Here is a 26,659-nt window from a genome sequence, read left to right as displayed (position 1 = left end):
TGGGGCAGCTGCTCTTTTTTGATGTCACAATTCAATTTGAATTCATACCAATATACATACCAATATTGATAATCATATACAAGTACAAACATAATATATATAGCAAAAACAGAAAGATGGTTTGGTGACCCCGGAGAAAGCAGAGCTTATAAAAAGGGGCCACCGAGTTAAAATGCACACTGAAAATATTCAATAATTAATAATTACACTAAGTACACCGATGCAACAGCCAAAAATAAAAAAACTTATAATTCTAATAACTTTCTTAACCTTTAATGGATTTTCCTTAAACCTTCACCAGGCATTTTTTAATAAAGTTTTCTGCACTGGATTTTACAACGAACTTTCAGCTTCAGGGTGAACTTAATTCTCCTTCATGACGAAAATCTCCATTGGTAGACTTCTAACCCCCTTTAGCATGTTTAGACACCCACCAGTTCTCTTCTCGAGGCTTGCCAAATCTGCCCTCAGTCAGGAGGCCTATATCAAAAACTTCAATTTGTGCTTTGCGCTCATATTATTTAGCCACTTTTGGAACCAATCTCTTCAAAATTAGGAAATTCTGCGCGTTGGATACAAAAGAAACAAAGGGTAGAAGTACTTTTCTATGATTTATAGCTATAACAAAGTTTAAAGCTATATAAAGTTCTTTCAATGAAAACCAAAATTTCGACGGAGTGAACACTGTCAAGTCAGGGATGTATAACCTGCGAGCGAGAGAATCAAGTGATCTCGCAAAAATACAAAAATATCGGTTTGTGATATATTTTGACATAATATTATTAAGGTAGTAGTTATATTTTACCCCCTTTTTTTTTCTCTCCCCTTTTTCTTAATCGTTGGCAGTGGGTTCCTATTGAACTCGACTAATTGTGCATGTCTCTAAAAGTAGTACTTTTCACAAATAACTCTAAAAGAAGAGACCCGGAATTACAGGCTCGCACTGCCAATGATTGGAATTTATCCTATGTATTGTACACATAATTATTAGAGATTCGTTCTGTATAATTATATGAGCCCCAGTTATTGTCGACTCGACTCTGGTAGAGGTCGAATTAAGTTGGGCGTTGCTCAAATGTGCTTAGCCTGTAAGTCGAACTGTCTCGAATCTGGGCTCGATCGATCCGCTTCAACATCAGCCAGAAAATTCTCGTTGTATTCTATTCAGTCATAAATATTTCCCTCCTAAATCAAAAGACAACTGCATCAGTCCCTAAGATCGAATCCACTGGTACGTAAATTTATTAGAATTTCTCTTGATTTCGGCTTTAGAGTATATATTTTTATTTATTTTAATCGAGTAAAGTTGGGTGTCGCGCGCCTGTCGGGTTCGGTGGTGACTGATTACCGACGCGGCCCAGTCCATACTCCCGCCGGGATGTCCCGCAGCGGCTGTGCCTAGCCTCCGGCCTCCTGGACCTGGGGCCCGTTTCTCAACACCTGGTCCTGGACAAGTTAGTCATCTTTATCCACCAAGGCACCAACCACAGAGTTAGTTCCAATTTTACTAAACTGTTTCATGAAGGACTTCCTAATTAGGATCCCATGAATGATATCGATACCATCGGCATCGGTAGAACTAAGATTAGAATTAGGCCTTTTAGGGTGTCTGGACTGGAGAATTTTTTTTTTTCTTATTTCAAGAAAATATCAGTTATTCTTTGTGAATTTGAAGAGAAATAACCAGGCATCAGACTGACAGAAATATAACATTTTTTGTTTAAATCCAATTATTGGCTGCAAAAAAGAATTTTCAGCATTTCCCTGCCATATTATTAGACTGTGTAGTCAGTAGAGGCGCATGGCCAATATTTGGAGACTATCTCCAAAGTCCAATGTTGGAGATTATCTCCAAATATTATCAGACTCAGAGACTTTTGTAAGGAATTTTGGTATCCAATTTTAGAGACAGTCTCCAGTTTTGGATTCCAATTTCCTTTGTTTACATTTGCTCCAAAAGGATTACCTTGGCGGCAAATAAAAATGTGATAAGCAGATTCCTCATGAAAAATTACCTCTTTTGACCGTCTACTTTAAAAATTCACCGTCTACTTTTGTTTTGATAAGGATTTTTGTTGTCAATCACACACAAAACAAATGGGCTTCTGACCTCAGTGAGACCAAATTTTGTGTGGAAAAAATCATGCTTTTGTTGGTGTTGTTTCTTTTGTCCTTTTGCAAAGCAAGTCTCCAATGTGGGAGATTGACTGTCTCCCCTATTGGAGAGAGTCTCCCATATTGGCCGTGCGCCTCTACTGGTAGTTAAGACAAGGCTCGACATTAGCGGTGGCCCGGGGCCACCAGAAATTCACCTCGGGCAACCATTATTGAAAAAATATTAAGTTTTGGTGGCCCAAATCGGGCAACCAATAATTTTCAGAATAGCGCAATTTTTCTCCCCATTTTGCACGCATTTATCAACTTTCTATAGTTCAAATTGCAAGCCAGTTCGTCATGCGCCCTTTTTGTTGATCTACACACAAACACACACACAAAGTTGGCCTACCGCTATAGCATTAAGTAGCTTTTATCCAGCCGGCCGCGCCGGCCGGCTGGCGTGAGCTTTGCATGCTTGAAGCAGCTGTGCGTTAGCAGCCTATTCAGACTCAGGGAGCTGCAATACGAAATGTTGCTGCTAAGAAATCTTCCACAGAACTGTGAAAATCCAAGTCGAAGTCACATTTTACACCAATGAAATGCCCTTCTACAGACCTTTTTGCTAATATCTGGTGTATCCTGATTATTTGCAAGCATTAAAAAGAGGAATCATGACCTCTCTTTTGACTCAAAAAGACCGATTTCCAAATGAAAATAATACACATAAAAACACATAGGCGAGTACATTACAGTCCCACATGTGCATTTGTATGTATGTTGTTACTTGGTTTCTTTCGAAGCTGTGTCTTTTCCGGTCTTTTCTAGCCAAAAATAAACAGTTTCTTTCTTGTTTATAAATGACTTCTTAAACAACTCTTGAGAAAGTAAATACTTTGGGAAGGCATTTCATTAATATGAAATGTGAATTTTTCCAACATTTTGGCAAATTTAGGGAAGGAATTTTCTCACACTTTTTTTTGCCGTTTTATTTATTTCTTTCATTTTTTTTTGACAGTGGTTAAACCATTTATACCCATTCATTCATTTTTGTCTCACCTGCATAGCAGAGTGAGACTATAGGCGCCGCTTTTCCGACGGCGACGGCGGCGGCGGCGTCAACACCAAATCTTAACCTGAGGTTAAGTTTTTGAAATGACAGCATAACTTAGAAAGTATATGGACCTAGTTCATGAAACTTGGCCATAAGGTTAATCAAGTATTACTGAACATCCTGCCTGAGTTTCATGTCACATGACCAAGGTCAAAGGTCATTTAGGGTCAATGAACTTAGACCATGTTGGGGGAATCAACATCAAAATCTTAACCTAAGGTTAAGTTTTTGAAATGCCATCATAACTTAGAAAATATATGGACCTAGTTCATGAAACTTACACATAAGGTTAATCAAGTATCACTGAACATCCTGCATGAGTTTCACGTCACATGACCAAGGTCAAAGGTCATTTAGGGTCAATGAACTTTGGCCGAATTGGGGGTATCTGTTGAATTACCATCATAACTTTGAAAGTTTATGGATCTGATTCATGAAACTTGGACATAATAGTAATCAAGTATTACTGAACATCCTGTGCAAGTTTCAGGTCACATGATCAAGGTCAAAGGTCATTTAGGGTCAATGAACTTTGGCCAAATTGGGGTATTTGTTGAATTACAGCCATAAATTTGAAAGTGTGTTGGTCTAGTTCATAAAACTTGGACATAAGAGTAATCAAGTATCACTGAACATCCTGTGCGAGTTTCAGGTCACATGATCAAGGTCAAAGGTCATGTAAGGTCAAAGAACTTTGGCCACGTTGGGGGTATTTGTTGAATTGCCATCATATCTCTATAAGTGTATTGGTCTAGTTCATAAAACGTGGAAATACGAGTAACCAAGTATCACTGAACATCTTGTGCGAGTTATAGTAGTTTTCAAAATCAGCACTGCTGCTATATTGAATCGCGTGATGCAGGTGAGACGGCCAGAGGCATTCCACTTGTTAATGTTTTTCTTTATATTTTTCGGGCCACCAAACTTTAATATCGGGCCACCAAAAAAAATTATTTGAAGGTTTTGGTGGCCCGAATGGGCCACCACCAAAAAAAGATAATGTGGAGCCTTGGTTAAGAAATGGACACACACAAATCCAAATTTTTAGCTTCCGAGTCCGAGAGCTGTTTTAATAAATTTATTAGTTATGCCAAAAACTTGTCCATAAAGTGCCTAATAGGAATTTTTATGCTCTTTCTGATGGTATGATTTTTATAAAGATTTGGAAATCAGATCACTATGAAAAATTGCGACAAAGTGAAAAAATTTGTGCAAAACAAAAATTTCATTTTCCCATAGAAAACGCATGGGGAAATGGCAATCTCAACACACACACAAATAAGGGTTTGCAATTTATCTCTAAATCCTCATTTCAAATAATCCTATAAACTTGTCCTTAGTTTACTGTCAAAAGAAGCCCCTAAATTTTCTCTTTCCATACATGCCAAACATAAGTTAATAATTAATTAATTAATTAACTCGCACTAACAGTAACACACTACCGTCGGTGAATGGGGATGATAGTAAAATGTCAGAAATTGTTAAATAAATTCCCAGAAACGACGATTATTCCTGTCTACAAACGACTACGTTCAAAACAGCATAATTTTCAAAGCAGAATTATTATCAAACTGCAAATATTTGTGATGAATTTGGAGATACATCTAATTAAAAAAAAGCTGAGGCAAAATATGCACCATAAATACTTAAACTATGAAGAATTGAGCATTCAATTGCTGATAAAATGAAATTATGAATATTCATTTCATGACTAAAAAATCAGTTGTACTGTAGATCTACTTGTGAATGTTGAGACTGGTACGGTACCCCTGCGGAAGTAAACCACAAAAGTTTTCTTTGTAAATGGATGATAATTATATGATTTTTTTATGATTCAAAATATCGTCAACATATAGTGTAACATACTGGTACATTGTTTAAATCTTTAGATACTGAGTCTCAAACATACAATTCGACAAATTTTATGCATAAATTAGAGATTGATCTAGAATTTATCAAAATGTTAATATTAAGGGTCTGAAGACAGCGAATACGAGTCCAGTTATGGATGGCCTGATGCAGTAGGATCTTTATCAATTCAATTGTTTTGATATTTCGATATGATTGGTTTTGAGGCGTTTTACCAACATGATTACTATGCCATACAATTATTTTTGAATGATTTATCCCACTTGTTTTGCAATATAATTTCAACTTAGTTATGATTGATTACGTAAGATTATAATTTTCAAATTTTGAGGCACTTTGCATGTCATAGTCTCAGGGACCTGTCCACGAAGGATTATTCTATTTTTACTGGGGTGCTGTGACAATGCTCAGCACCCCCAATAGATAATCCTCCCAGGCCAGGTCCATGCATAGTCTACCCATGTGATGCCACTACGTCATTAGAAAAAAGTTATGACAGGTTCGGAGGTGTCATAAATATTAATAGTCGGTTGTTGTCCCCGATCTTGGCGCAGAGGGCTTCATGAAACGGACAAGTAGCTCACTATCTCTGATCTAGACTTACATGTATGATGGCAGGCCTCTACAAAAAAAAAATTCATCACTTGCCCTGTCGGGCAAGTGATAAAAAAATTTGCTTGCCCGATTTTTTCAAAAATTCTTTTGCTCCTAATTATTCTTTTCTGTCCTGGCTGAACTTGATTTACTGGCGCTGCCCTTGGCATTTCTTTTTCTTGACTCTTGTTCAAGTTGTCCTGGCCTTCATGCTTGGAAAGAAAGAAGAAAACAGGAAGGAAGGAAGAAAGGGAAAGAAAGTATAAGGGAAAAGAATAAGGACAAAATGAAATAAATAATGAAAGAAAGAAAGGAGGAAAGAGAGGGAGGAAAGAATGAAGGGAGGCCAGAATGAAAAAAAGAAGAAAATAATGGAAGGAGAGATAGAACGAAAATAAAAACGAGTGGAAGGGAGAAGGAATGACGGAAAAAAAAAAAGGGAATGTAATAAAGAAGGCAAGTACGAGAAAGAAGGAAAGAAAGAAAATGAACAGAGAGAGAGAGAGAAAGGATCAGGAAATAAAAATAGATATGTAACAAAAAAGGGCAAGGAGGAAAGATAGAAGGATAGAAAAGAAAGAAAGAGGAAAAAGTTCAAACTTCAAGCAAATAAAAACAATCCAATCATATAACAAAAATCCTAATGATATTTGGTGTTTCTTTTATATATTAAAAAAAAAAAAAAAAAAAAAATGTTTTAGAAATGAATAAAATATGGGACGTCTGGTCCTGGCCGAGTCAGTCCGAAGCTTGCATGCATTCAGCGCGATCTACGTGTAGCTCGAGACTCGGCTGGCTCGATTGCGATTGCTCGTGTACGTCCGTACATGCGATCAGAGGGCGATAGAGGGGTTTCCCCAGCTAGCTCCTTCGTCGATTAGTAGCGCATGCGCACATTGTAGTTTAGAAAGTAAGATGGCAGCCTCCATCGAACGGGACCGCTGGCGATAAATTGTCGCCTTTTGTCGGTAAATTGGTGCTGATTTGACATGTTTCCACTGTTTTTTGACTGGTATGACATTGTATGAGAGATAATTGGTCGATAATTGCAATTTATCAAAAAATTATTAAACTTAACTCAATTTATCTTGTTCATTTTTAAAACAACCACTTGCCCGATCGGGCAATTGACTTTGAGAAATGCTTGCCCGCACGTCATTTTCACTTGCCCCGGGCAAGCGGGTTTGTCACGCCCTGTATGACGGTGTTGAGAAACGGGGCCCCTGGACCGTGAAAATCAGTCTCCTATGTACGTAGGCTTACTCTCCATGGAGAGTAAGCCTACGTATAGTAGACTGATTTTTACTCTCCAGGAGCCTCCAGGCCAGCTGTGCATGTACATGTAGGCTGTAGAACTGTAGCCATTACAATTATCAATATGGCTAATTACGAATGCATGAACAAGTCTTGCTGTAGTGTCCTGATCAAGATAATGCCTAATCTTTCAAATCTTGTATTCATGAACAATAAGAAGCAGAATGACATCTTGTTTTAATATAGGACTAGACATTGTCAATTGACTATCAATTATAAACCCTAGCAATGTTAAAGCTTATCCAATCAGGGAATTATTTTCCTGGTATCGCACCGCAATTTGCTCCACATTTTTGAAAGACTGCTATTCATAAAGTCACATACATGTAGGACTGTACATTAATAGTGAGAGCTTTTCTCTTATGACCAAAAATAGTATTCAAATTTGTAAAGCAAAATTATTCCCTGCCAATGTTGCATATTTAGGCAGTAAATGGTTATAAGTAGCCCCCCTAATTCAAATTGTTTTTTTTTCCCTTTTTTTTTAAAACACAGACAGGTCCATCTAAGATGGCAAGCAGAAGTCAGGGCCGTTCACCCCGTCGTATACCGGAAGGAAGAGGGCCGTATGGGGTTGGATGCGGAGATATCATGGCTGGTCTTTCTACATCGGGGTACGTATTAGCATGGAATGCTGGAAAATGAGTTTAAAGGAGAATGAAACTCTTGGAGCAAGTTAGCTTTTGTTAAAGCAGAAAAATCAAAGAATAAGATCAACAAAAGTTTGAGTAAAATAGGACTAGCAATAGAAGAGTTATGAGCATTTGAATGTCGAGATCACTAATGGTATGGAGATCCTCCTTTTGGCAATGCGACCAAGATCTATGATGTCACAGATGAACAACTCTCCCCTTTTGGACAGTGAAAATATACCCCAAAACATCTCTTTTTGCTCATTCTAATCATATGACAAAATGATTCATCAATGATATAATGTTGTGAAACCTCTGTACTTGTCCTCTCATAAAGAGAACACCTCACCTTGTGATAGACTCTATAAAAGTGAGAATATAATTATAAGTGAAATAAGTACTAAAGTAATGAGGGAGTTGTACGTGTGTGACATCACAGATCTTGGTCGCATTGCCAATGGGAGGATCTACATGGCCTTAGTGATCTCAATATTCAAATGCACATAACTTTCTTATTATTCATTCAATCTTCCTCAAATTAATCGACCTCAAAATGAGTTTGAACAGAATCTAATAAAATTACCACCCAAGTGCAAACGGGCAAAATTCTCAGAATTCAAAAATAGTTGAAAAATATGGGGTTCACAGATTATCATTGAAAACACAATTTTTTGTCTCGCCTGCATAGCAGAGCGAGACTATAGGCGCCGCTTTTCCGACGGCGGCGGCGGCGTCAACATCAAATCTTAACCTAAGGTTAAGTTTTTGAAATGACATCATAACTTAGAAAGTATATGGACCTAGTTCATGAAACTTGGACATAAGGTTAATCAAGTAATACTACTCATCCTGCCTGAGTTTCAGGTCACATGACCAAGGTCAAAGGTCATTTAGGGTCAATGAACTTTGACCATGTTGGGAGAATTATTTTCAAAATCTTAACCGAAGGTTAAGTTTTTGAAATGACATCATAACTTAAAAAGTATATGGACCTAGTTCATGTAACTTAGGCATAAGGTTAATCAAGTATTAGTGAACATCCTGCTCGAGTTTCAGGTCACGTGACCAAGGTCAAAGGTCATTTAGGGTCAATGAACTTTGGTCAAGTTGGGGGTATTTGTTGAATTACTATCATAACTTTGAAAATTTATGGATCTAGTTCATGAAACTTGGACATAAGGTTAATCAAGTATTAGCAAACATCATGTGCGAGTTTCAGGTCACATGACCATGGTCAATGGTCATTTAAGGTCAATGAACTTTGGCCGTGTTGGGGGTATTTGTTAAATTACCATCCTAACTCTGAAAGTTTATGGATCTAGTTCATAAAACTTGGGATATAAGAGTAATCAAGTATCACTGAACATCCCCTGTGAGTTTCAGGTCACAAAACCAAGGTCAAAGGTCAGTTAAGGTCAATAAACTTAGGCCATGTTGGGGTAATTGTTGAATTGCCATCATAACTTTGAAAGTTTATAGATAGAGTGATTGAAATGTGGACATGGATGTAGTTGACAAGTCTTAAGTCACCGTTCAAATGTCATTTATGGTCAATGAACGTGGTATTATGTCATTATATGAATGGAGTTTTTGTGAATGATTATTTTATAGTAGTTCTCAAAGTTAGCACTGCTGCTATATTAAATCGCGTAATGCAGGCGAGACTGCCAGAGGCGTTCCACTTGTCAGCCTATTCAGGGCAACAAATGAATTATGAAAATTACAATGAAAAATCATGAAAATCAATGTAAAATTTGTATATTGACTTAATAATTTCTTTATTTCCTAATTGATTGCTAAAAATCAAATAAATTTGAACAAGTGAGAAAATTAGGCTGCATGTTGAATATAAGGGATTTAGAATTAGACAACAACTAGAAAAAAAAAACACTTTTTAACTCTTAAAAGCCAGTCCACTCTAATAACATATTGACTGATAGCTCTGAAAATTTCATCAAAAGTGGATGCAGATTTATAGGAAAGTCGGCATTTTAAAGTTTGATTCGTTTTTACAAAATTATCCCAGTCAGTCAGGAAGCTGATGATAAACAAACTTTCATTTATTGTGGGGTGACTTGAACTTTAAATTCCATGTATTGCAAGTATTTCTTTTAATTGGTTGCAGATTTCTCATTGTTTGATTTAAAGATAAATGCCACTTCAAAATGAAAATACAACGATAAAATGACCACCTACATTTCTGTTTGCATAAATAAAGTAGGTGCCAAAGGATTTTGGAAGAAAATTTGTAAATTGCTGAGAAATTAGCAAAATAAGCATTGGTTTCGAGCCAAATGTCAGGCCTTTTTCCAAGCAATGATTATACACAGTCCCACATGTGCCTATCTGTGTTGGCGAACCACAGCGTGATCATTTTTTCAGTTTAGATGTCATGATTTCACAATGTTCAAAACTGTACCAGATGTAGATTCACGATGATAGAGTGACATTTAATCTTGGTTTTACAGACTTATTATTTTATTTTGGCAATGAAAAGTATATCAAATTGGTACAATGTAATACAGCACATAATGAATGTAACAGGACAGATTTAGCACCCACTGGACTGCCAGGGTCAAATATAGTTAACTGAATTTCTGTAGTTAAACTTAAAGCCCTGGTCCCACTGGCTGACAGACACAAAACATATTCATAATGAAACACGTATGCAAAGAGCATACAACGGATACATAATGTTTTCAAATGGATGGCAAGATTCTTGTCCGTTTATATCCTCTCTGCATCCGTAAGTGCAGTGGGACCAAGCCTTAATGAAGACCATTTGACTCTATCTTATGGATGCTTACATAAAAAGTAAAGACTTTCTTGTTGTTTACTGCAACTACTTTCATCTATCTTTAAAACAATATTGTAATCTCATTCTAGGGTGTTCTTCCGGCTGTTCTACCCGATGGAGAAGGTTCCAGGTGGCCCCCCTAAGAAAGCAAGGCCCCCTTGGCTCCCAGGCACCCAGTATGCCAAGGGTTATGGGGCAGTTGTGGGCAAGAAGCTTGCTGGGGTAACCCTCAAGTGGCTGCTATGTAAGTGATTGATAATTGAAAAATGGTTTGACATTTTTTATAATGAGGTCCTTTCTAGTTTCAGGTACAATACAGAATATCAGATTTATTTTCTACAATTATAAGCACATTTCATACAGTTTTTGTGTCCCTATCTTTTTTAATACAGTCCACCTTCTCTTATCCGGACACGTTGGGACCAGGACCAATCCGGATAAGGGATTTATTTAATATAATAAGGAATTTATTTAATATTAATACACACGCAACTGCCTCCCCAATGGTAGCCACGGGTAATCTATTGTAGTGGGCGTACACAGACAGTATTCACTGCAGTGTCAGTGCAAATTATGGGCGTTTTTTTCGGAAATGAAATTGATTGGTTACCGAAACTCTTGGATAATTTACCTGCTGAAATGATTGAGACAGGCCTATACATCGAGCTTACCTCGAAAGAAAGAGAAAGACTTGATGAAACTAAGTTTTAAAATTGGATTATTGCGGCGAGCATTGAGCTTCACAAAGTCAGCCATTGTTATGACTGTAGGCTCAAACAGGATAGACGGCACTGTCCGTATCGAGGCCTAGCGCTAGCTAGTGAGACAGGTGTTGTTTTTTCCCGGAAAAAACGAAAACTCAATGAAATGGTTGTGCTGTGTCCTGATTTACTGGAAAATTATCCTGTCTAAGATTTTGGGGTGATTTAGGTAAGATATTTTCACAAAATATAATGTGGTTGTAGGTAGACTATATTTGAAATGTAATCAAAGTGAATTTGCTCTGGAATTTTGAGTTTAGATTGAAATCTCATTTCCCCACGTACTAAATAAAAATAAAAAAATCCAGGCAAGTGTGTGTCTTGATAATAGAGAGCTCCGGTAAAGGGGAGGCCGGATAAGAGAAGACGGACTGTACATTTTTTGGTTGCACATTTGTACCTACAAAACATATTCCTTTTAGAAACTTCCATACATATTTTAACATATTTTAAACATATTTTGATGTAATGTATCTTATTGCCAAAGGCACTTCTTACTAGAAGATATCCAATATGTTTTTAAGAGCTGCTACATAGTCACTGAGTCATGAAATAAATGAACCCTTCCACCGAAAAGGGGCCAAAGCTTTAAGTCCCTATTTTGTTTGGGGGGGGGGGGGATGGGGGCAAGGGTTGCAATAACATTCTATTAACCTAAGAACTACCCAATGTTATATTATTCTGGTAGGTGCAGCATATTATACAGATATTGCCTACCTAGAGTTTAAATATAACATATCCTCTCCCTGACGGAGTTATATTTTTCCCAAGGGATTATATTTTGCCTGAAGCACGCAGCGCTGAGGGAAAATATTCTCCCAAGGTAAAAATATAGCTTCGGAGGGCAGTTGAAATGTTATGTATTAAAAAGATAGACCAGGCAATATGGATTTGCCATCAGAGAATGCATTCATCATCTGACTCTATGATTAACCCAAAATTCTTGCTGCAGCTCTGATCCATCTACGTCATAATAGAAACATTTTGAAAATACAGCAAGCGCATTCTTCATGCAATCGACACATTAACACTAGCTCTTACATCAAATAAATTACCTGATTATGCAACTTGTAAGCAGCAAGTGACATCACTTTAGTGAATATAACGCCATTTTTGACAATACAACGCAGTGTCAAAACCCAGAATATAACAATTGCGATCCTTGCAGCTATGGTCACTTGATGTTGGGTAAAAATGCAGGGGCCAGCTATAATAAGCAGGTAACTACGTGAAACAATAGCAGCCATGAGGGATTGCTACATGGGAACCGAAATAGGTTATAAATATATTTCGAGAAAATGATGCCACGAAATAAAAAGTATGAAAGTTTAGATATTAAGTGGGGAGAGATAAGATAAAGTTTTGTTATGCTACCAAGTAGCAAAAACTACTTTTTTCCACAAAATATTTCATTTTCCTTCTACAAATAAAATGATAGGCTGGTTTCTTGGTACTATTAAACTCTTTGTGTGCTGGGCCATGAACCCCTATGTGCTGTATTATTTTCAGGGAAGGGAAACAATGCGTTGCTTGAGCGTGAAATGTGAAGTTTGCACGGCATTAAGTGTGCATTGGAGCGAAGTACGCATGGAAAGGGTTAAGGGATATTTCAAAAGGTTTATTCTAAGACTACCTACATGTATTCATAACACACACGCAATGAGCTACCACACACATTATTAATTTGTTCAGTTTACTCTTTCTCTTGTCTTGTTTGTTGCAGCGAAAGTCACATTGCCTGTCTGTTGGCACGGTAAACTGAGTGATTCCAAGACCAAGTATCCAGTCATCATCTTCAGCCATGGACTTGGTGGCTGTAGGACAACATACACCAGTATATGTATGGATATTGCATCTCACGGATGTATTGTAGCAGCGGTGGAACACAGGTATCTAGCAAGTAGCATTATTGTTAGAGTGAGTGAATGGATGGATCATTGATGGATAGATGGATGGATGAATGAATGAACGAGTGTAAAAACAAATGATGTAATGATTTCATAAATGAATGAACAAAATGAATGAATGAATGAATGGATGAATTAATGTATTAAGTGAACAAACGCCTGACTATAAACTGACTGAATGAATGAATGAATGAACAAATGAATGATGTAATGATTTAATGAATGAATGAATAAATCAACAAACAAATGATATAAGGAATGAATGAAAAAAATGAATGACGGGCTGACTGACCAAACGAACGAATGAAAGAATGAATGAGTGAATGAAGAACTGACTGACTGAATGAATGGATTAATACTAGGAGTGGGCTATAAATGGGTGATTTTTGGTTTTACTGTGGGAACAGTTTTTTTGTGTTCCTTTTACCTTATCTCAACATGAAATGACAATATTTTTTGTCTCGGGTCCGAGAAAAAAGTGTGCCTGGCCAAAATCCAAAATGGCCGCCAAAACCCCCAAAAATCACAGTTTTGGCCACAACTTTTTTATTTGGTGGTCATTTTCTCTGGTTTTGGTGTCTATTCATATGTTTTTGGGGGCAGGCAATTTGTTTTTCCTATAATTAGTACTTTTAAACCATTATTTGTAGAGTTAGAAGGTAATTATACCTACATTTTTCCATTTTGTAGCCCTTTTTTCAGCCAAAAAGTGGGTTTTATCATCCTGGGGTTCTGGAATATTAGATGGTACGAGGTCAACAATAGCAAGCAGCATAATGTAACTATATTGCTTTTATTCCTCCACTTTGGGTTTTACGAATATTTGTGAAATATATCTTGTCAAATAAAAGAAAATCTCATTTATCCTTAGGGGCTATATGGTGTATAATGCACTGTACATACTACACTGCATATATCCATGCATTGACCACCATGGCATATGACAAGGCCTGTATATAAACTATAGTGACATAGAAATGAGCTTCAAAGGTTTAGAATTAGATTGTGAATTTGATTCCTTGTCAGCTGATGTACATGGTGAAACCAGCAACGTAAATTACACTTACACATGTAAATATCACATACATGTATATATACGTACATCACATTTTTAGCCATATCTTCTTCATTTAGAGGCTTTTTTTAAACCTGGTTCTGGTGTCTAACTGGCCTACATGTATGTTTATGGGGTCAGGTAACTACTAGTATCATGGTAACGCTGATCAACAGCCAATCAGAATAAAGGATTGCATACAAGTTACCATTAAGTTAAGTTAACATAATGGTAAATTTTTATGCAACGGGGCCCAGAATAGCTACAGTGTAAATTACCTCTCTCCGCCCCCTGAATTAGCATATTTGACAAAACATGTCCTCAATTTCTGAGACAAAACATATCTTCAATTTCTGAGGCATCTAATTCTAAACCTGAGAGCTCATTTCTATGACACTATAGTTTATACAAGCCTTGTTATCTGTCATGGTGGCCAATGCATTTATGCAGTGCAGTATGTATGTACAGTACATTGTACATATGTATACTGTATAGCCCCAATGGATAATTGACATTTTTTTATTTAATAAGATATATTTCACAAATATCTGTAAAACCTAAAGTGGAGGAATAAAAGCAATATAGCTATATGAAGCTGCTTGCTATTGTTGACCTCGTACCATCTAATATCCCAGAACCCTGGGATGATAAAACCTACTTTTTGGCTGAAAAAAGGCAACAAAAATTGGAAAATTTAGGTATAATTACCTTTTAACTCTACAAATAATGGTTTAAAAGTACTAATTATAGGAAAAACAAATTGCCTGCCCCCCAAAAACATATGAATAGACACCAAAACCAGAGAAATTGACCACCAAATAAAAAAGTTGTGGCCAAAACTGTGATTTTGGGGGGTTTTGGCGGCCATTTTGGATTTTGGCCCGGCACACTTTTTTCTCCGACCCGAGACAAAAAATATTGTCATTTCATGTTGAGATACATTGCAAGGAATAAAAAAAAACTGTTGTCATATTGAAATTACCAAAAAAGTATTTTTGACCCATGTATAGCCCACTCCTATTAATACATAGATATAGATGAAATAAAAAAAAAACACAATATCAACACAAATTAATCAGCATTTTTGTCTAACTCTTAACATTGCAGAGATCAATCTGCTTGTGCATCGTTCATCATCAATAACAACAATAGCAATGGAACGGCCAATGAGTTTGACCAGCAGTGGATTACATATCACAAAGCAGCGTATGAGGAGCAGGAGCTACGCACAAGACAGGTGAAATTTTTTTTTTCTTGGGGGTAGGGAGTATACACAAGGAAGGAAGGAAGATTGGATTTGATTAATTGAATGAATGGATAAATTAATGGATTAATGATTAAAAGAATTACTGAATGAAAGATTTAATGAATGAATGAATAATTGATCGATTGAGTGAGTGATTAATGGAATGAATGAAAGAAGGAATGAGTAAATGAATGAAAAAATATATTATCAAAGACAAAAAAAAGAAGAAACATCTACAAACAAATTGATAAATGATTGAAATAAACAAATAAGCATCTATATAACAAAGTAATGACTTAAAGTAGTTGGTAATTATATATTAAATACCTTTATCTAAGTAAATCATTTAGATTTGTATGCCTGTCCTGTAGGTTAACCAGAGGAAGGAGGAATGTATAGCAGTACTAGACTACCTTCAGGATCTAGATGAAGGAGAACATTTAGAGAATGATCTTGATCCAGATATGGATCTTACTGTCTTTCAGGTAATAACAGAGTTCCCGTAATCTGAAGTCCCGTTTAACTTTAATAGACCATGGTCTAAATCTGTTTTGAAATTATGAAAAGCCAAAATATCTTAAGTTTTATTTATATTGTATATTTATTTTGTTTCTCCTTGGCTTTCATGATGAAAACAATTTATCAGTAAACATTCCCAGACAATTATGAATGATTTGTGTGTCAAATGAGCTGATGAATTAAACACGCACTCATAGAAAGTTGTGCCACAATCGGCTATCCATAGTTTTATTTACACCTGAGTTTAGAATACAGGCCAGAGTGTTCACACCGCAGTGCAAAACGAATCTAAGAACACCATTAATGATGTGAAAGAGGTTCATCGTGGTGAAGGATTGAATAGAAATAACCTGTTGTCTCACGATGTATCACACGTAGTAGGAAAGCGACGTTTCGTCTGCAAGCTGCTAGATTTCGTTGGGCGAAGTCTAGCAGCAGCTTGCAGACGAAAGTTCGCTTTCATACTACGTTTGATACATCGTGAGACAACTGGTTACTTCTTCTACTCAACACCATTAATATATATAGAAAATGCCTGTCAAATGACAATGAGCGACTGGGAGGTCTTTGTCGAAAATGAGTAAATCGGAAGAGGAGGTATGTCGTGAGTTTCGGAGCTGACTAAAAAGTTGCAAATATGTTGTTTGTCCAGAGTCCAGGACGAAAGTGCCTTTTTGATTCACCGATTTTCGACTTCTTGGTTGATCTTTATCATGAAGGACATTTGACAATACATTTTCTATGTTCTTGAAAGTGTCCTGCATCCCGGTGCAAAAACTTTCTTGTATTTCAATCTGTAACATAATCTTGAATAATGAAAATAATAACACAGCTACCAACTTCTTACTAGCAATGACTGATATGCAAATAATGGTTATCATCGATGGTATTACATGCAAGAGGTACCCTTTGACCAGATCTTTCCTGCCTGAGCCGTAGCTGAGGGCATTTTGACCAGCCCTTGCAGTAAGCCCTTTTATTTGGAGGGCAAGGCAGGTTTTTTAAGGGCATTTGTAAAATCGCCTATGAAAATCCATATGATATCACCTTGGCAATTTCGCGATTTTTTTTCAGGGCACCTAGGCAATTTTCAAAATTTTTGAAGGGCACCAATGCAATTCTTAATACTTAATTAACTTTAGTGACTTTTTTGTTTTAATCACTTGCCCAAAAGTGCAGGGTATTGATAAAAATTGCTTGCCCTTGAGGAAGAACTACTTGCTCAAATTTCTAATATTTTTCTTTGTTTTATTTCTCTTTCATTTCTTTTTGTCAGAATACTTCTCATCAAGCTTTCACTATGTTCCAATATGATTAAATTTTTTTTTACCAGGGTCGTATGGATTTAAGTGATGTAGCAGTGTGTGGTCATTCATTCGGTGGTGCTACAACCATTGCCTGCCTGAGTAGAGATGATAGATTCAAGTAAGAAATATAATGAATATATTCGAATATGATATGTTTTCCCCTCTTTTTTTCTTTCTCTTATTTTTATTCTTGCTGTTGTAATTCTTAATTTCCTCTCACATTTTTGTTCATTTCCTTTTATTTTTCCTCTATTTAAACTGAATTCTTCTTTTCATTTACTCCATTTTTCCCTCCATCATCTTCATGTTTCTTTCCTTTATCTTCCTTCTCCTTTCTCTTCCTATTTATACTTTACCATTCTCTTCCATTTTTTTAAATTGTTTTTTCCCTTTTTCTTTCTATTGGTGATTTTAGAGGGATATTTAATATCAAGCTTCACTCCTTTCATTTGAAGGGGTTGTTATGTAGTAGTGATACTCAGTGTCATCAATGGAGCACACAATTATTGATGCAATTTTCTTACTTTTAGGTCCATTTTACAGAGGTTACAAAACAGGAGAACTTGCAGAAGTTGACCTTGCCTAAGTCGAAAATTCACACAAATTGAAGCAAATTATTGGACCAGATTATGCAAAGCATTTTCCAATTTAAAGTCAAACAAATTTCTATGGTCTTCAAAGGTTTAACTTGGGTGTAGTTCTTTTCATTCAACAGTATGAATGTGTACTGCCCAACTTTGGCAAAAGGAAGCAAGTGACACATCAGTCAAATTTGAGTTATTGCTGTTTCTGAAACACCCTTTGTATGTTGCAAAATTTGGGGAAGAAATGATCGCTCTGTGGAAAGATATTGAAGAAAACATTCTTTTAAATTGCATTGACACCTATGTAAATGACAGCACATTGCCAATTTACAACAAATGATACTTTTGTAACTTGCTTCCTTTGAACAAAGTACGGCACTGTAGGTATGAACACAGTGCACGAAGGTCAATTTACCCTTCTCTCTCTCTTTCAGATGTGGGGTAGCATTCGATGCATGGATGTTTCCTCTGGCTGAAAGTCACCTCAATGTCAAACAGCCAATGTTGTTTATCAACACAGAGAAGTTTCAGTGGAAAGCCAACATCAAGCGCATGCTCTCGCTCGTGCCTGACATCCACGCCTCTTCGGGCCCACGCCGGATGGTTACCGTTCGGTAAGTTGACCGTAGACCTTATGCATTACGTCATTGCTCCGCCATCTCAAGAGGCTGAAGCTTTTGCCTTGCAAGGGTTTGTTATCTGCAGCTGGCGTATCTCTGACAACTCTTTTTACATGTATTCCTATATCCTCTGAGGGAGGGCGCTATCTGATTATGACATATGCATAAAATCTCACATCCAAGAGCTGTGCAATTCTTGAAAGAAAAGAAACATGAAACACAGGACAGCACAGCGTCAGCTTCATTATGTGTTGTGAAAATATGGTGCAAAAGGTCGAGGGGTCAGATTTCTTTCCCCCCCCCCCCAACACACTTTGGTTGATTAAACAGATGAATTAATTTTGTAAAACTTTTTTGCTGTTCATCATCCTTGTCATTTATATTAAGCCTGTAAAAATGCTGTTACTTTGTAAGAGTGCTATAGAATTGAACCTATTATTATTGACATGTACATGCACATAACAAGAAATGTCAATTCAATTCAATATCCTATTTAATACCAATAAAAAGCAATATAGAGTATATAAACAGAGAAGTAACATATAAAACAATGAAGGGGCAAGGAAAGGTAAGATGAAACAATAGAATAAACAAATATATAAAGCAATACAAGGATACAATATTATTGAATTTGGGTGGTCATAAAAACCTTAGGGATTCGTCAAGACAACTTCTCTAGCTGGAATGTAGTTGAGGCCAGGTTCAAGACCAGCTTCGGGGCCCCATTTCGCCAACCTTGGCCTTGGGCCGTCTAACATACAAAGTCTATGGTAGGTTTTTCTTCCACAGCCTTGCGACGCAGAAGCACCAGCCTCGACTACATTCCCTGCTCCATAGATGAAAAATAAGTTGTATTAAAATGACAGTATTGCTTGAGTAAAGACCCAACAATTTGGGGAAATATCACGTTTGTATTTCTCACCAATTATACAATTTCTTCCAAAATCCGTAGGCACATATTTCTTATTCATGCAAAGGGTCACTTGGTGGTTATTTCATTGGATTCCCTACAAACTCGTTTTTTTTTCCAATTCAATTCCAATGATTTTATTTTCTAAATCTTTTAATCATACATAATGAATATACAAGATAAAAATGCATACCGGTAATTGCTAAAATTCATTGATGAGGAAAAAAGGAAATAAACAGCAAGCAAAGCCTGTAAATAATGGTGTACCCTTTTTTTTACAAAGATTTGAAATCATTATTGTTTAATACTATGTTTATTAAAATACCATCTGTTCTTTCTGTCTTTTCAGTGGAACTGTCCACCAAAGCCAATCCGATTTCAGCCTCGTTGTGCCTCAATTCCTCGCTAAACTAGCCAGCTCTAGAGGACCTCTTGACCCTTACATGGCCATGGCAACCAACAATGATGCCGCCATCCGCTTCCTATCTAATTACCTTGGTATGTATGCATGTGACAATAGTATGCTTTGCCAATGTATCGGTTTGAATTCTACGAGCACTTAACTTTGTCAGCTTATGCAACATGGGCTTAATCCATTTAGTCTAATACCACATTGGAATTAGCCCTGTTGAAATCAATGTATTATTATTGACCTTGTTCTAAATGTTATGAACCAGGCCAATGAAACGTTGATTTCAATTTGGCTAATTTTGTATTTATGAGGTCATACCTTTGGCCCCCGTGGACCTAGTCCTATCAAATTTTGGTAGTGTGTATTTTCTGGTATTTCTGGTAGTTTGTGGTATGGTAAAAAAAATGCTGAAATGAGTGTTTTGTGACGCCATCACTATAGAATATACCAGCTTTTAGAAAATTTGTGGCTATTGGTTTAGTGTCTATAAATTATTTTGTTAAATCGTGTAGATCTTCAGTTTATTGATGAGACTGATGGTTTAGTGTCTTCCAGTGATGATCTCATCTTGATCGGTACCAACGTCAATCTCAAGGAAGATGAGGAGATCGTTATCATCATTATTATTTATATATTAATCTTGTAGATCTTCAGTTTATTGATGAGACTGATGGCTTAGTGTCTTCCAGTGATGATCTCATCTTGATCGGTACCAACGTCAATCTCAAGGAAGACGAGGAGATCATTATTATCATTATTATTTATATATTAATCTTGTAGATCTTCAGTTTATTGGTGAGACTGATGGTTCAGTGTCTTCCAGTGATGATCTCATCTTGATCGGTACCCACGTCAATCTCAAGGAAGATGAGGAGATCGTTATTATCATTATTATTTATATATTAATCTTGTAGATCTTCAGTTTATTGATGAGACTGATGGTTTAGTGTCTTCCAATGATGATCTCATCTTGATCGGTACCAACGTCAATCTCAAAGAAGATGAGGAGATCGAGCCTAGGAAGGAGAATGGTGAGAGACGAGGTAAGCATGAACAGGGTCCCTGTCTCTTACAGAGAGTTGCGATGGACCGCAAGCCAGTAACGTCAACATCTTAAATGCATGTTTGTTTTTAAATGTTTTCTAGATATGATGTATGCTCATGCAGCCATCGATGCCTTGACAATTTAGTGTGCTTCTCTTTGTTTACAAAGGACATTGTGCAAATTTCCTGCAGAAAAAATTATGACATTGATGGATTTCCATATAGTTGAGGTTGATCGGATCAATCGCAACTCTTTGTAGGACGGGCCCCTGGTGTAGTGGGTCTCACTCTTGACTTGTAATGAGAGGGTTGTGTGTTCAAATCCCACCCTGGCCTAGCGTCCTTAAGCAAGGCATCATTCCACACTTTTCCACTCTCCACCCTGGTGTTTAATGAGTATGCAAATGCAAATGCCTAATGTAGTTTGCCTAGCAATTTAGAATAAAAACTCTTGTTGGAATGGTCCTTGTGGATTTAGAATCTGATGGGTTATTGATATATCTGTTAAATACTTAGAGATGTCCTTCTGATGTATTAAGGGCTATTTTGAAAATGTTTATTATTGTCAGAGTTTACACAGATGATTTGCACACTTTGCATTAACAATATGGTAAAAAGTAAACAACTTCCAACCTGGCTATCATAAAAGCAAATGAATTGTATAACACATGAAAGAGAGCAGACTAGCCGTTGTTTTTTAACCTAGTTGCAAATTGTGATCAGTCATGCTTTCAGTGCTGTAGTGCATATTGTCGGACCTTCCTTTCATCAATGAAGTGTAACTTGCAATGTTTCAGTAACGTCAGCCACTATGACTGATTAAACTAGACGTAAAATGTTTCCTAGGTAATTGGTCATGTACCAGCTTGGCGTTTACCAGGTGAGCATAAAAGCTGTCCTGTCCTATAGGAGTTATCATAAACAGGAACAGAAACAGTGATCATAACTCCCATATTTTTTCTTAGAAATTAGCTACTATCCTTTCAGTTGATATACACGTACATTCTTCATATTTCAATTAGTATTTACCATTTTGGAAAATGGTTATTGACAAACGAATGTCTGACCACTGTTGCCTCATTGTCTTTGGTACATGAGTTGCAATCACAGTCATAGTTGAAATTTCATTTTCTGACAAAATGAACAAAGCTTACAAAAGAGTGTAAGAAATGTATATCAAATTTAAAATGCTCACCTGAACTTAATGCATTCATCCATAGAATAATGTTTTTCGCACGTCGAATCATTACAAAATAGCATGATGCTATAAGAACATGAATATTCTATTTTTCATATTATCTCAGGTTCGCTGATAAGGAGAAGCTTGCGATTGAAGCGAAGGAAGTCCCAGCCCCAAAAGGAGACTCAGGATAGAGAGAACGAAAGACAGGAGAAGACAGAAGAACAGAGAGGAGATTAAGATGGAGTGAAAGGTAGACTGACGATAAAAGATGGTGTCAAGGAATAATTTGAAGAGATCATGGAGGATAAAGCCTTCTATAATTTTGCAATGTTTGATCATCGCTGCTCTAATACAGATTGTTATTTTTGTAAAGCATTTTTTACATATCTATTATGATCTATGTACGATCTGATTGAATTTATTTATGATCGCATAGAATGATTGCCATAATCAGTGCATTATTGTGTAATATCAGAAATCATTTAAATGACAATGTTTAGGTCCGTGGCAATGAATCTGCAGGCACTTTGGCAATTTGCATAGTGCAGAGTCTGAGGTAGTGAGACTAGATTCACTATGTACTGTGCCTGCCTACACAGACAGAGGCCCGTATTCTGAAGTCAGGTTTAACTTAGACTGCGGTCGAACTCTGTGCTAAAATTATGGGGAGCCAAAAGTTCAAAAATTCTGTTCATATTGTATATTTCTTATGTTTACAATTTTGTTTCCTTTTGATTTTGGATCGGCCTTTTTATAAGGATATTCTTTTCCTTTTTGGCTGCTTCCCTCTCAATGCTTTTTTATGTCTTTGATGTTATGTAAACTTTGTTCCTATGTATTTTACCACATTTGTGTTCATTTTTATGCAGAGAGCAAAATAAACTTGAATTGAATTGAATTTCATAAGGAAGAAAAATACTTCAGTTATTATTCCCAGACAATTATGAACAATTTGGGTGTCATATGAGTTAATAAATTGAATGTGTACTGTTAGGGCTTTGTGCTCCAATTGGCTCTCCATAGTTAAACACAACATTAAACCTGTGTTTAATTTAAACCTGAGTTCAGAATATGACCCAGAGAGTTTGGCGTCTAGTCTTCACTCTAGACATGGTATGATTGGTTAAGTTGTCAAATAGGAGTCTGAGCTTGCAGACTACGCGGCAATCATGATGAGTATGACAATGTCATTGCCAATGAAAATAATTGTGTTGAAACCCCCCCCACCCCCACAAAGTGCCATCTCGTTCTCCAACTTGAATATTGATTAATATTGTGGTAAATTAATATTGGGGCAAAATCCTTCATTGATTTTGCCCCCAAAAATCTATTCTATGTTGACTAATCCCAGACAGCATGCTCTGACAGAGCAATTGCTCTGGAAGAGGGTAAAAAAGCTCATATCATCAGGATGTTTAAAAAACATTGATGATAATACGTAATATATTAACGTATGTGCTGGCAACCACCATCAAAGCATATGGTCTGCCAGCGGCAGAGAGAAAGGTGCGTGTTAAAGAGTATAAGATTTTGGACTGTTCAAATTCAAATGAAGAAGTTTTGTCATAAAATCTAATATATCCATTTCTTCTGTCAATTCAAAATGTTTTGATTAAAATCAATGGAAATGACAAAAAAATTACTGTGTCACAGATGAATTCGTATTGTGATACGTTCAACCATCATTTCCAAAATGTATCTTCGTTTATAATTAACTACATGTAGGTATAATGTACCTACCTCTGTAACGAATGAGAAATGTTACAAATAGTGCTTTAATACTTGTATTTTGTAGCCTGGTTGCAATGAAAATCACTGCCTAGGAAGGCCGTAATTTATTCATTGAACATTAATTAACTGAAATGTGTGAACCTATTTTCAAAATTGTTGATTTTTGTAAATTACGATTTTTTTTTAATGAGCTGCCTTTTTAGCTCAGAGGAGAGTATTTTTGCAGGGTTGGTTTTCTTTATAGAGAACTGGAAATACCCCCGTAAGGGCAATTTAATGCAGAGAACAGGTTATGAATTTATTTATATATAAAAGTATTGAAGATTGAAGTAGATATACAAACCAAAAAATAGTTTTATCTACATTTATTTTATAGTAACAGGGTGATGAGCAAGAATTGGAGGTTTGGTAGAAATGAAAAAAAAAAAAATAATGATCCCACTCGCCAAATGATTCAGGACACGCTTTCAAAAACCATGTGATCTATAGCAAGAATAGATGTATTGTTAATTTTGTTAATAAATATGGCATGGACTGTAATTATTTGCAAGTCTTAGGATTAATTTTGAAACTAGATTTGACTTGAAATTAATTCAGGACTTTTGATTTATATTAATATTAACCTTGCAATTAAAACCAAGACTTAAGGTCGGTCTTTAAATTAAGATTGCTTATGATTGATTGTAAGTTCACTCTAATCAGACTTGTAAGAAATATTTGCAATCAATTGCATTTTTTGTTGTAATTTTACTAATTCAATATCAGCTGCAGCAAATCATTTTCTTTTCTTTGTTTGCAGCAGCTCAGCAATTATGAATTTCCAATGGAAATAAATTATGACAATTTTAGGACCCTAAATAGATTTGCGATTGATTGCAAGATTCTTGCAACACACATACATGTAGACACCTTAGATTCAGACTTCACACCTTAATATCAGATTTTGATACTTCCTTATGAGTGAATAGAGTTCCCATGTAGATTTAAATTTTCATTAAAGTTTTGGTGCTTTTTTATGTCAAATACCCAAAATTATCAGTGACTTTATTTTTTTCTTAAATCAAATACCTTCCTTTACATGATACTTGGAATGATTTATAATACAATTAATTTATGTATCTTGTTCTCTGTATCATTTTTTGTATTTATATAAAATGATCCAAAGGTTAAATGTTCAAGAATATGCAAATAATTAACATAGTTGTCAGCGATATGCCAGCTGCAGATCACCAATGCACACAAGGCAATGGCACTGACCGCTAAGATGGGATGGCGGCACGATGATGTCAACGTATAAAGTCTATATACATCATCAAGGGCATTAGTAAGTATTACATGCCCAAGGTACCTTTGGAACGGTTCTAACTTGCCCGAGGCATGGCTGAGGGTATTTGGATCGTTTTAGAGGGAACAAGTGTGTGTGTAATTATTCTATTGCCCAAGCAAAATGATGCATATGATAAGAAAGTGATGCAGATCATTATTATTTGATAAAACATCCCTGTATAATAACCAATACTGTTTAATAGCACTAGTTATTAAAGCCCTTTTTCACAATTGGCAGTGCGACTGCTTACAACCGTCGCGATTCTGTGCAGCTTGTTTTGTGACCAAATGATCGCTAACGATTGTACGAGCAATTGTGAAAGCCTCTTTGTACCAATCAATTGCCACTTTGACTGTTAGGTGAAATAAATGACTGATAGATTTCAACCAATCATTTGATTAGAATCTATTTCACCATGTTATACTCATATTCAGTAATCATACATGGAAATGGGGTAGTTGATTAAACCAGTCATCTGCGAATTAATTTTCTTTCCAACTTTGTACTAGAGGAGGGGACATAATATTCTATATTTTTATGGAAGTATTGAAAGATAGTTCTGCTCCAAGTATTTGATTTTGTACATGTACATGTGTATACTTGGAAAAAAAAATTATTGTTGATCTACTTATATTTTTTTACATGATTTTTTCCCCAACTATTTGTTCACTTGCTTTATTTTGTTGGAAGGGGGAAGGGTGCCTTAAAAAAAAGTATAATGAGTCTCTAATGTAGAAGCTGTTTATTTGTTTGAAGTGAAGTCCTTGAATATCTACAGTGTCACATCTATGTCATTGGTGTGTTTTAGAAGGTGTTGGTCTGGTCTATTCTGGTGTTAATGTAGTCATGAAGTGCCAAGTGTTACTTTGGTGTATGTACTTTGTTAATGTACTGTGTAATTTAAGAGATGTTGGCACCTCACTTTCAGTGCTTTTGATAACATCACATATCTACCATGTCTACCTATTTAATTGTTATTAGCCACGATTAAAGCGTGGAAGTGTCGTGGTACAGCGGTTCTGACTCTCGCCTTGCAATCAGAGGGTCGTGTGTTTGAATCCCACTTCGGCATAGCATCTTTTGACAAGGCGTCAATCGACACTGTAGCACTCTCCACCCAGGTGATAAATGGGTACCTATACTGTAGGATACACAAACTTATGCAGTATACCTAGCATTTGAGTCTTGAAACTCTTGTTAATGCTCCAAAGGGAGTGGAGAATGTGCATACATTGTGTGCGGGCATGCCAGGATCCGATTACTGGGTAATAAGTATAAAAATGCAAAGCATGTTGAATGTAATTATTTATTGAGAATTTTAAATTTATTGATTTGCCATAGGTACTATTAAATGCCTTGACTTGACTTGTCTTGGGTTGAGTTGACATGCATGTCTATTAATGCTGTACTCTGTTATTAAACTTTGTTTGATATGGAGGTCACCCAAGCAAGCAGGCGACAGTGATTTTGATAATCTTTGTTTTGAATGAGTCCAACATCACAAAGGGTCTGACAAATTAGTATTAATTATTTATCAATGTCACAAAAATTTGAATTCCAAAGGAAATTGTATACTTCTCAGAATATTTATTTGAATCTAATTCAAACTATACAAAATCAGAATTTTATCTTTGGAGCTT

General features: G+C 36.2%; 1 protein-coding gene across 2 annotated transcripts; it reads left to right on the top strand.

The window, feature by feature from the left end:
* The first annotated feature begins 1,069 nt into the window (after positions 1-1,069).
* Positions 1,070-26,640, top strand: LOC129266222 (platelet-activating factor acetylhydrolase 2, cytoplasmic-like). Of its 2 annotated transcripts, XR_010294463.1 has the most exons (12): positions 1,101-1,231; positions 7,481-7,599; positions 10,504-10,658; positions 12,899-13,064; positions 15,244-15,373; positions 15,754-15,867; positions 17,235-17,326; positions 18,227-18,406; positions 19,672-19,820; positions 20,649-20,777; positions 22,083-22,706; positions 22,873-24,868. XR_010294463.1 is itself a non-coding variant. In XM_064103777.1 (11 exons), exons 2-11 carry the CDS (start codon positions 7,496-7,498, stop codon positions 22,196-22,198), a joined length of 1,335 nt encoding a protein of 444 aa, XP_063959847.1. In that variant the 5' UTR covers positions 1,070-1,231; positions 7,481-7,495; the 3' UTR covers positions 22,199-26,640. The 2 variants fall into 2 exon arrangements, 1 of the variants encoding a protein (XP_063959847.1); XM_064103777.1 differs by having other exon boundaries at positions 1,070-1,231; positions 22,083-26,640.
* Positions 26,641-26,659: the final 19 nt, after the last annotated feature.

Source organism: Lytechinus pictus, chromosome 8, assembly GCF_037042905.1.
Source record: "Lytechinus pictus isolate F3 Inbred chromosome 8, Lp3.0, whole genome shotgun sequence".
Lineage (NCBI taxonomy): Eukaryota > Metazoa > Echinodermata > Echinoidea > Temnopleuroida > Toxopneustidae > Lytechinus > Lytechinus pictus.
Note: the sequence above shows the minus strand (reverse complement) of the source record. Positions and strands in the feature narration are given on the sequence as shown.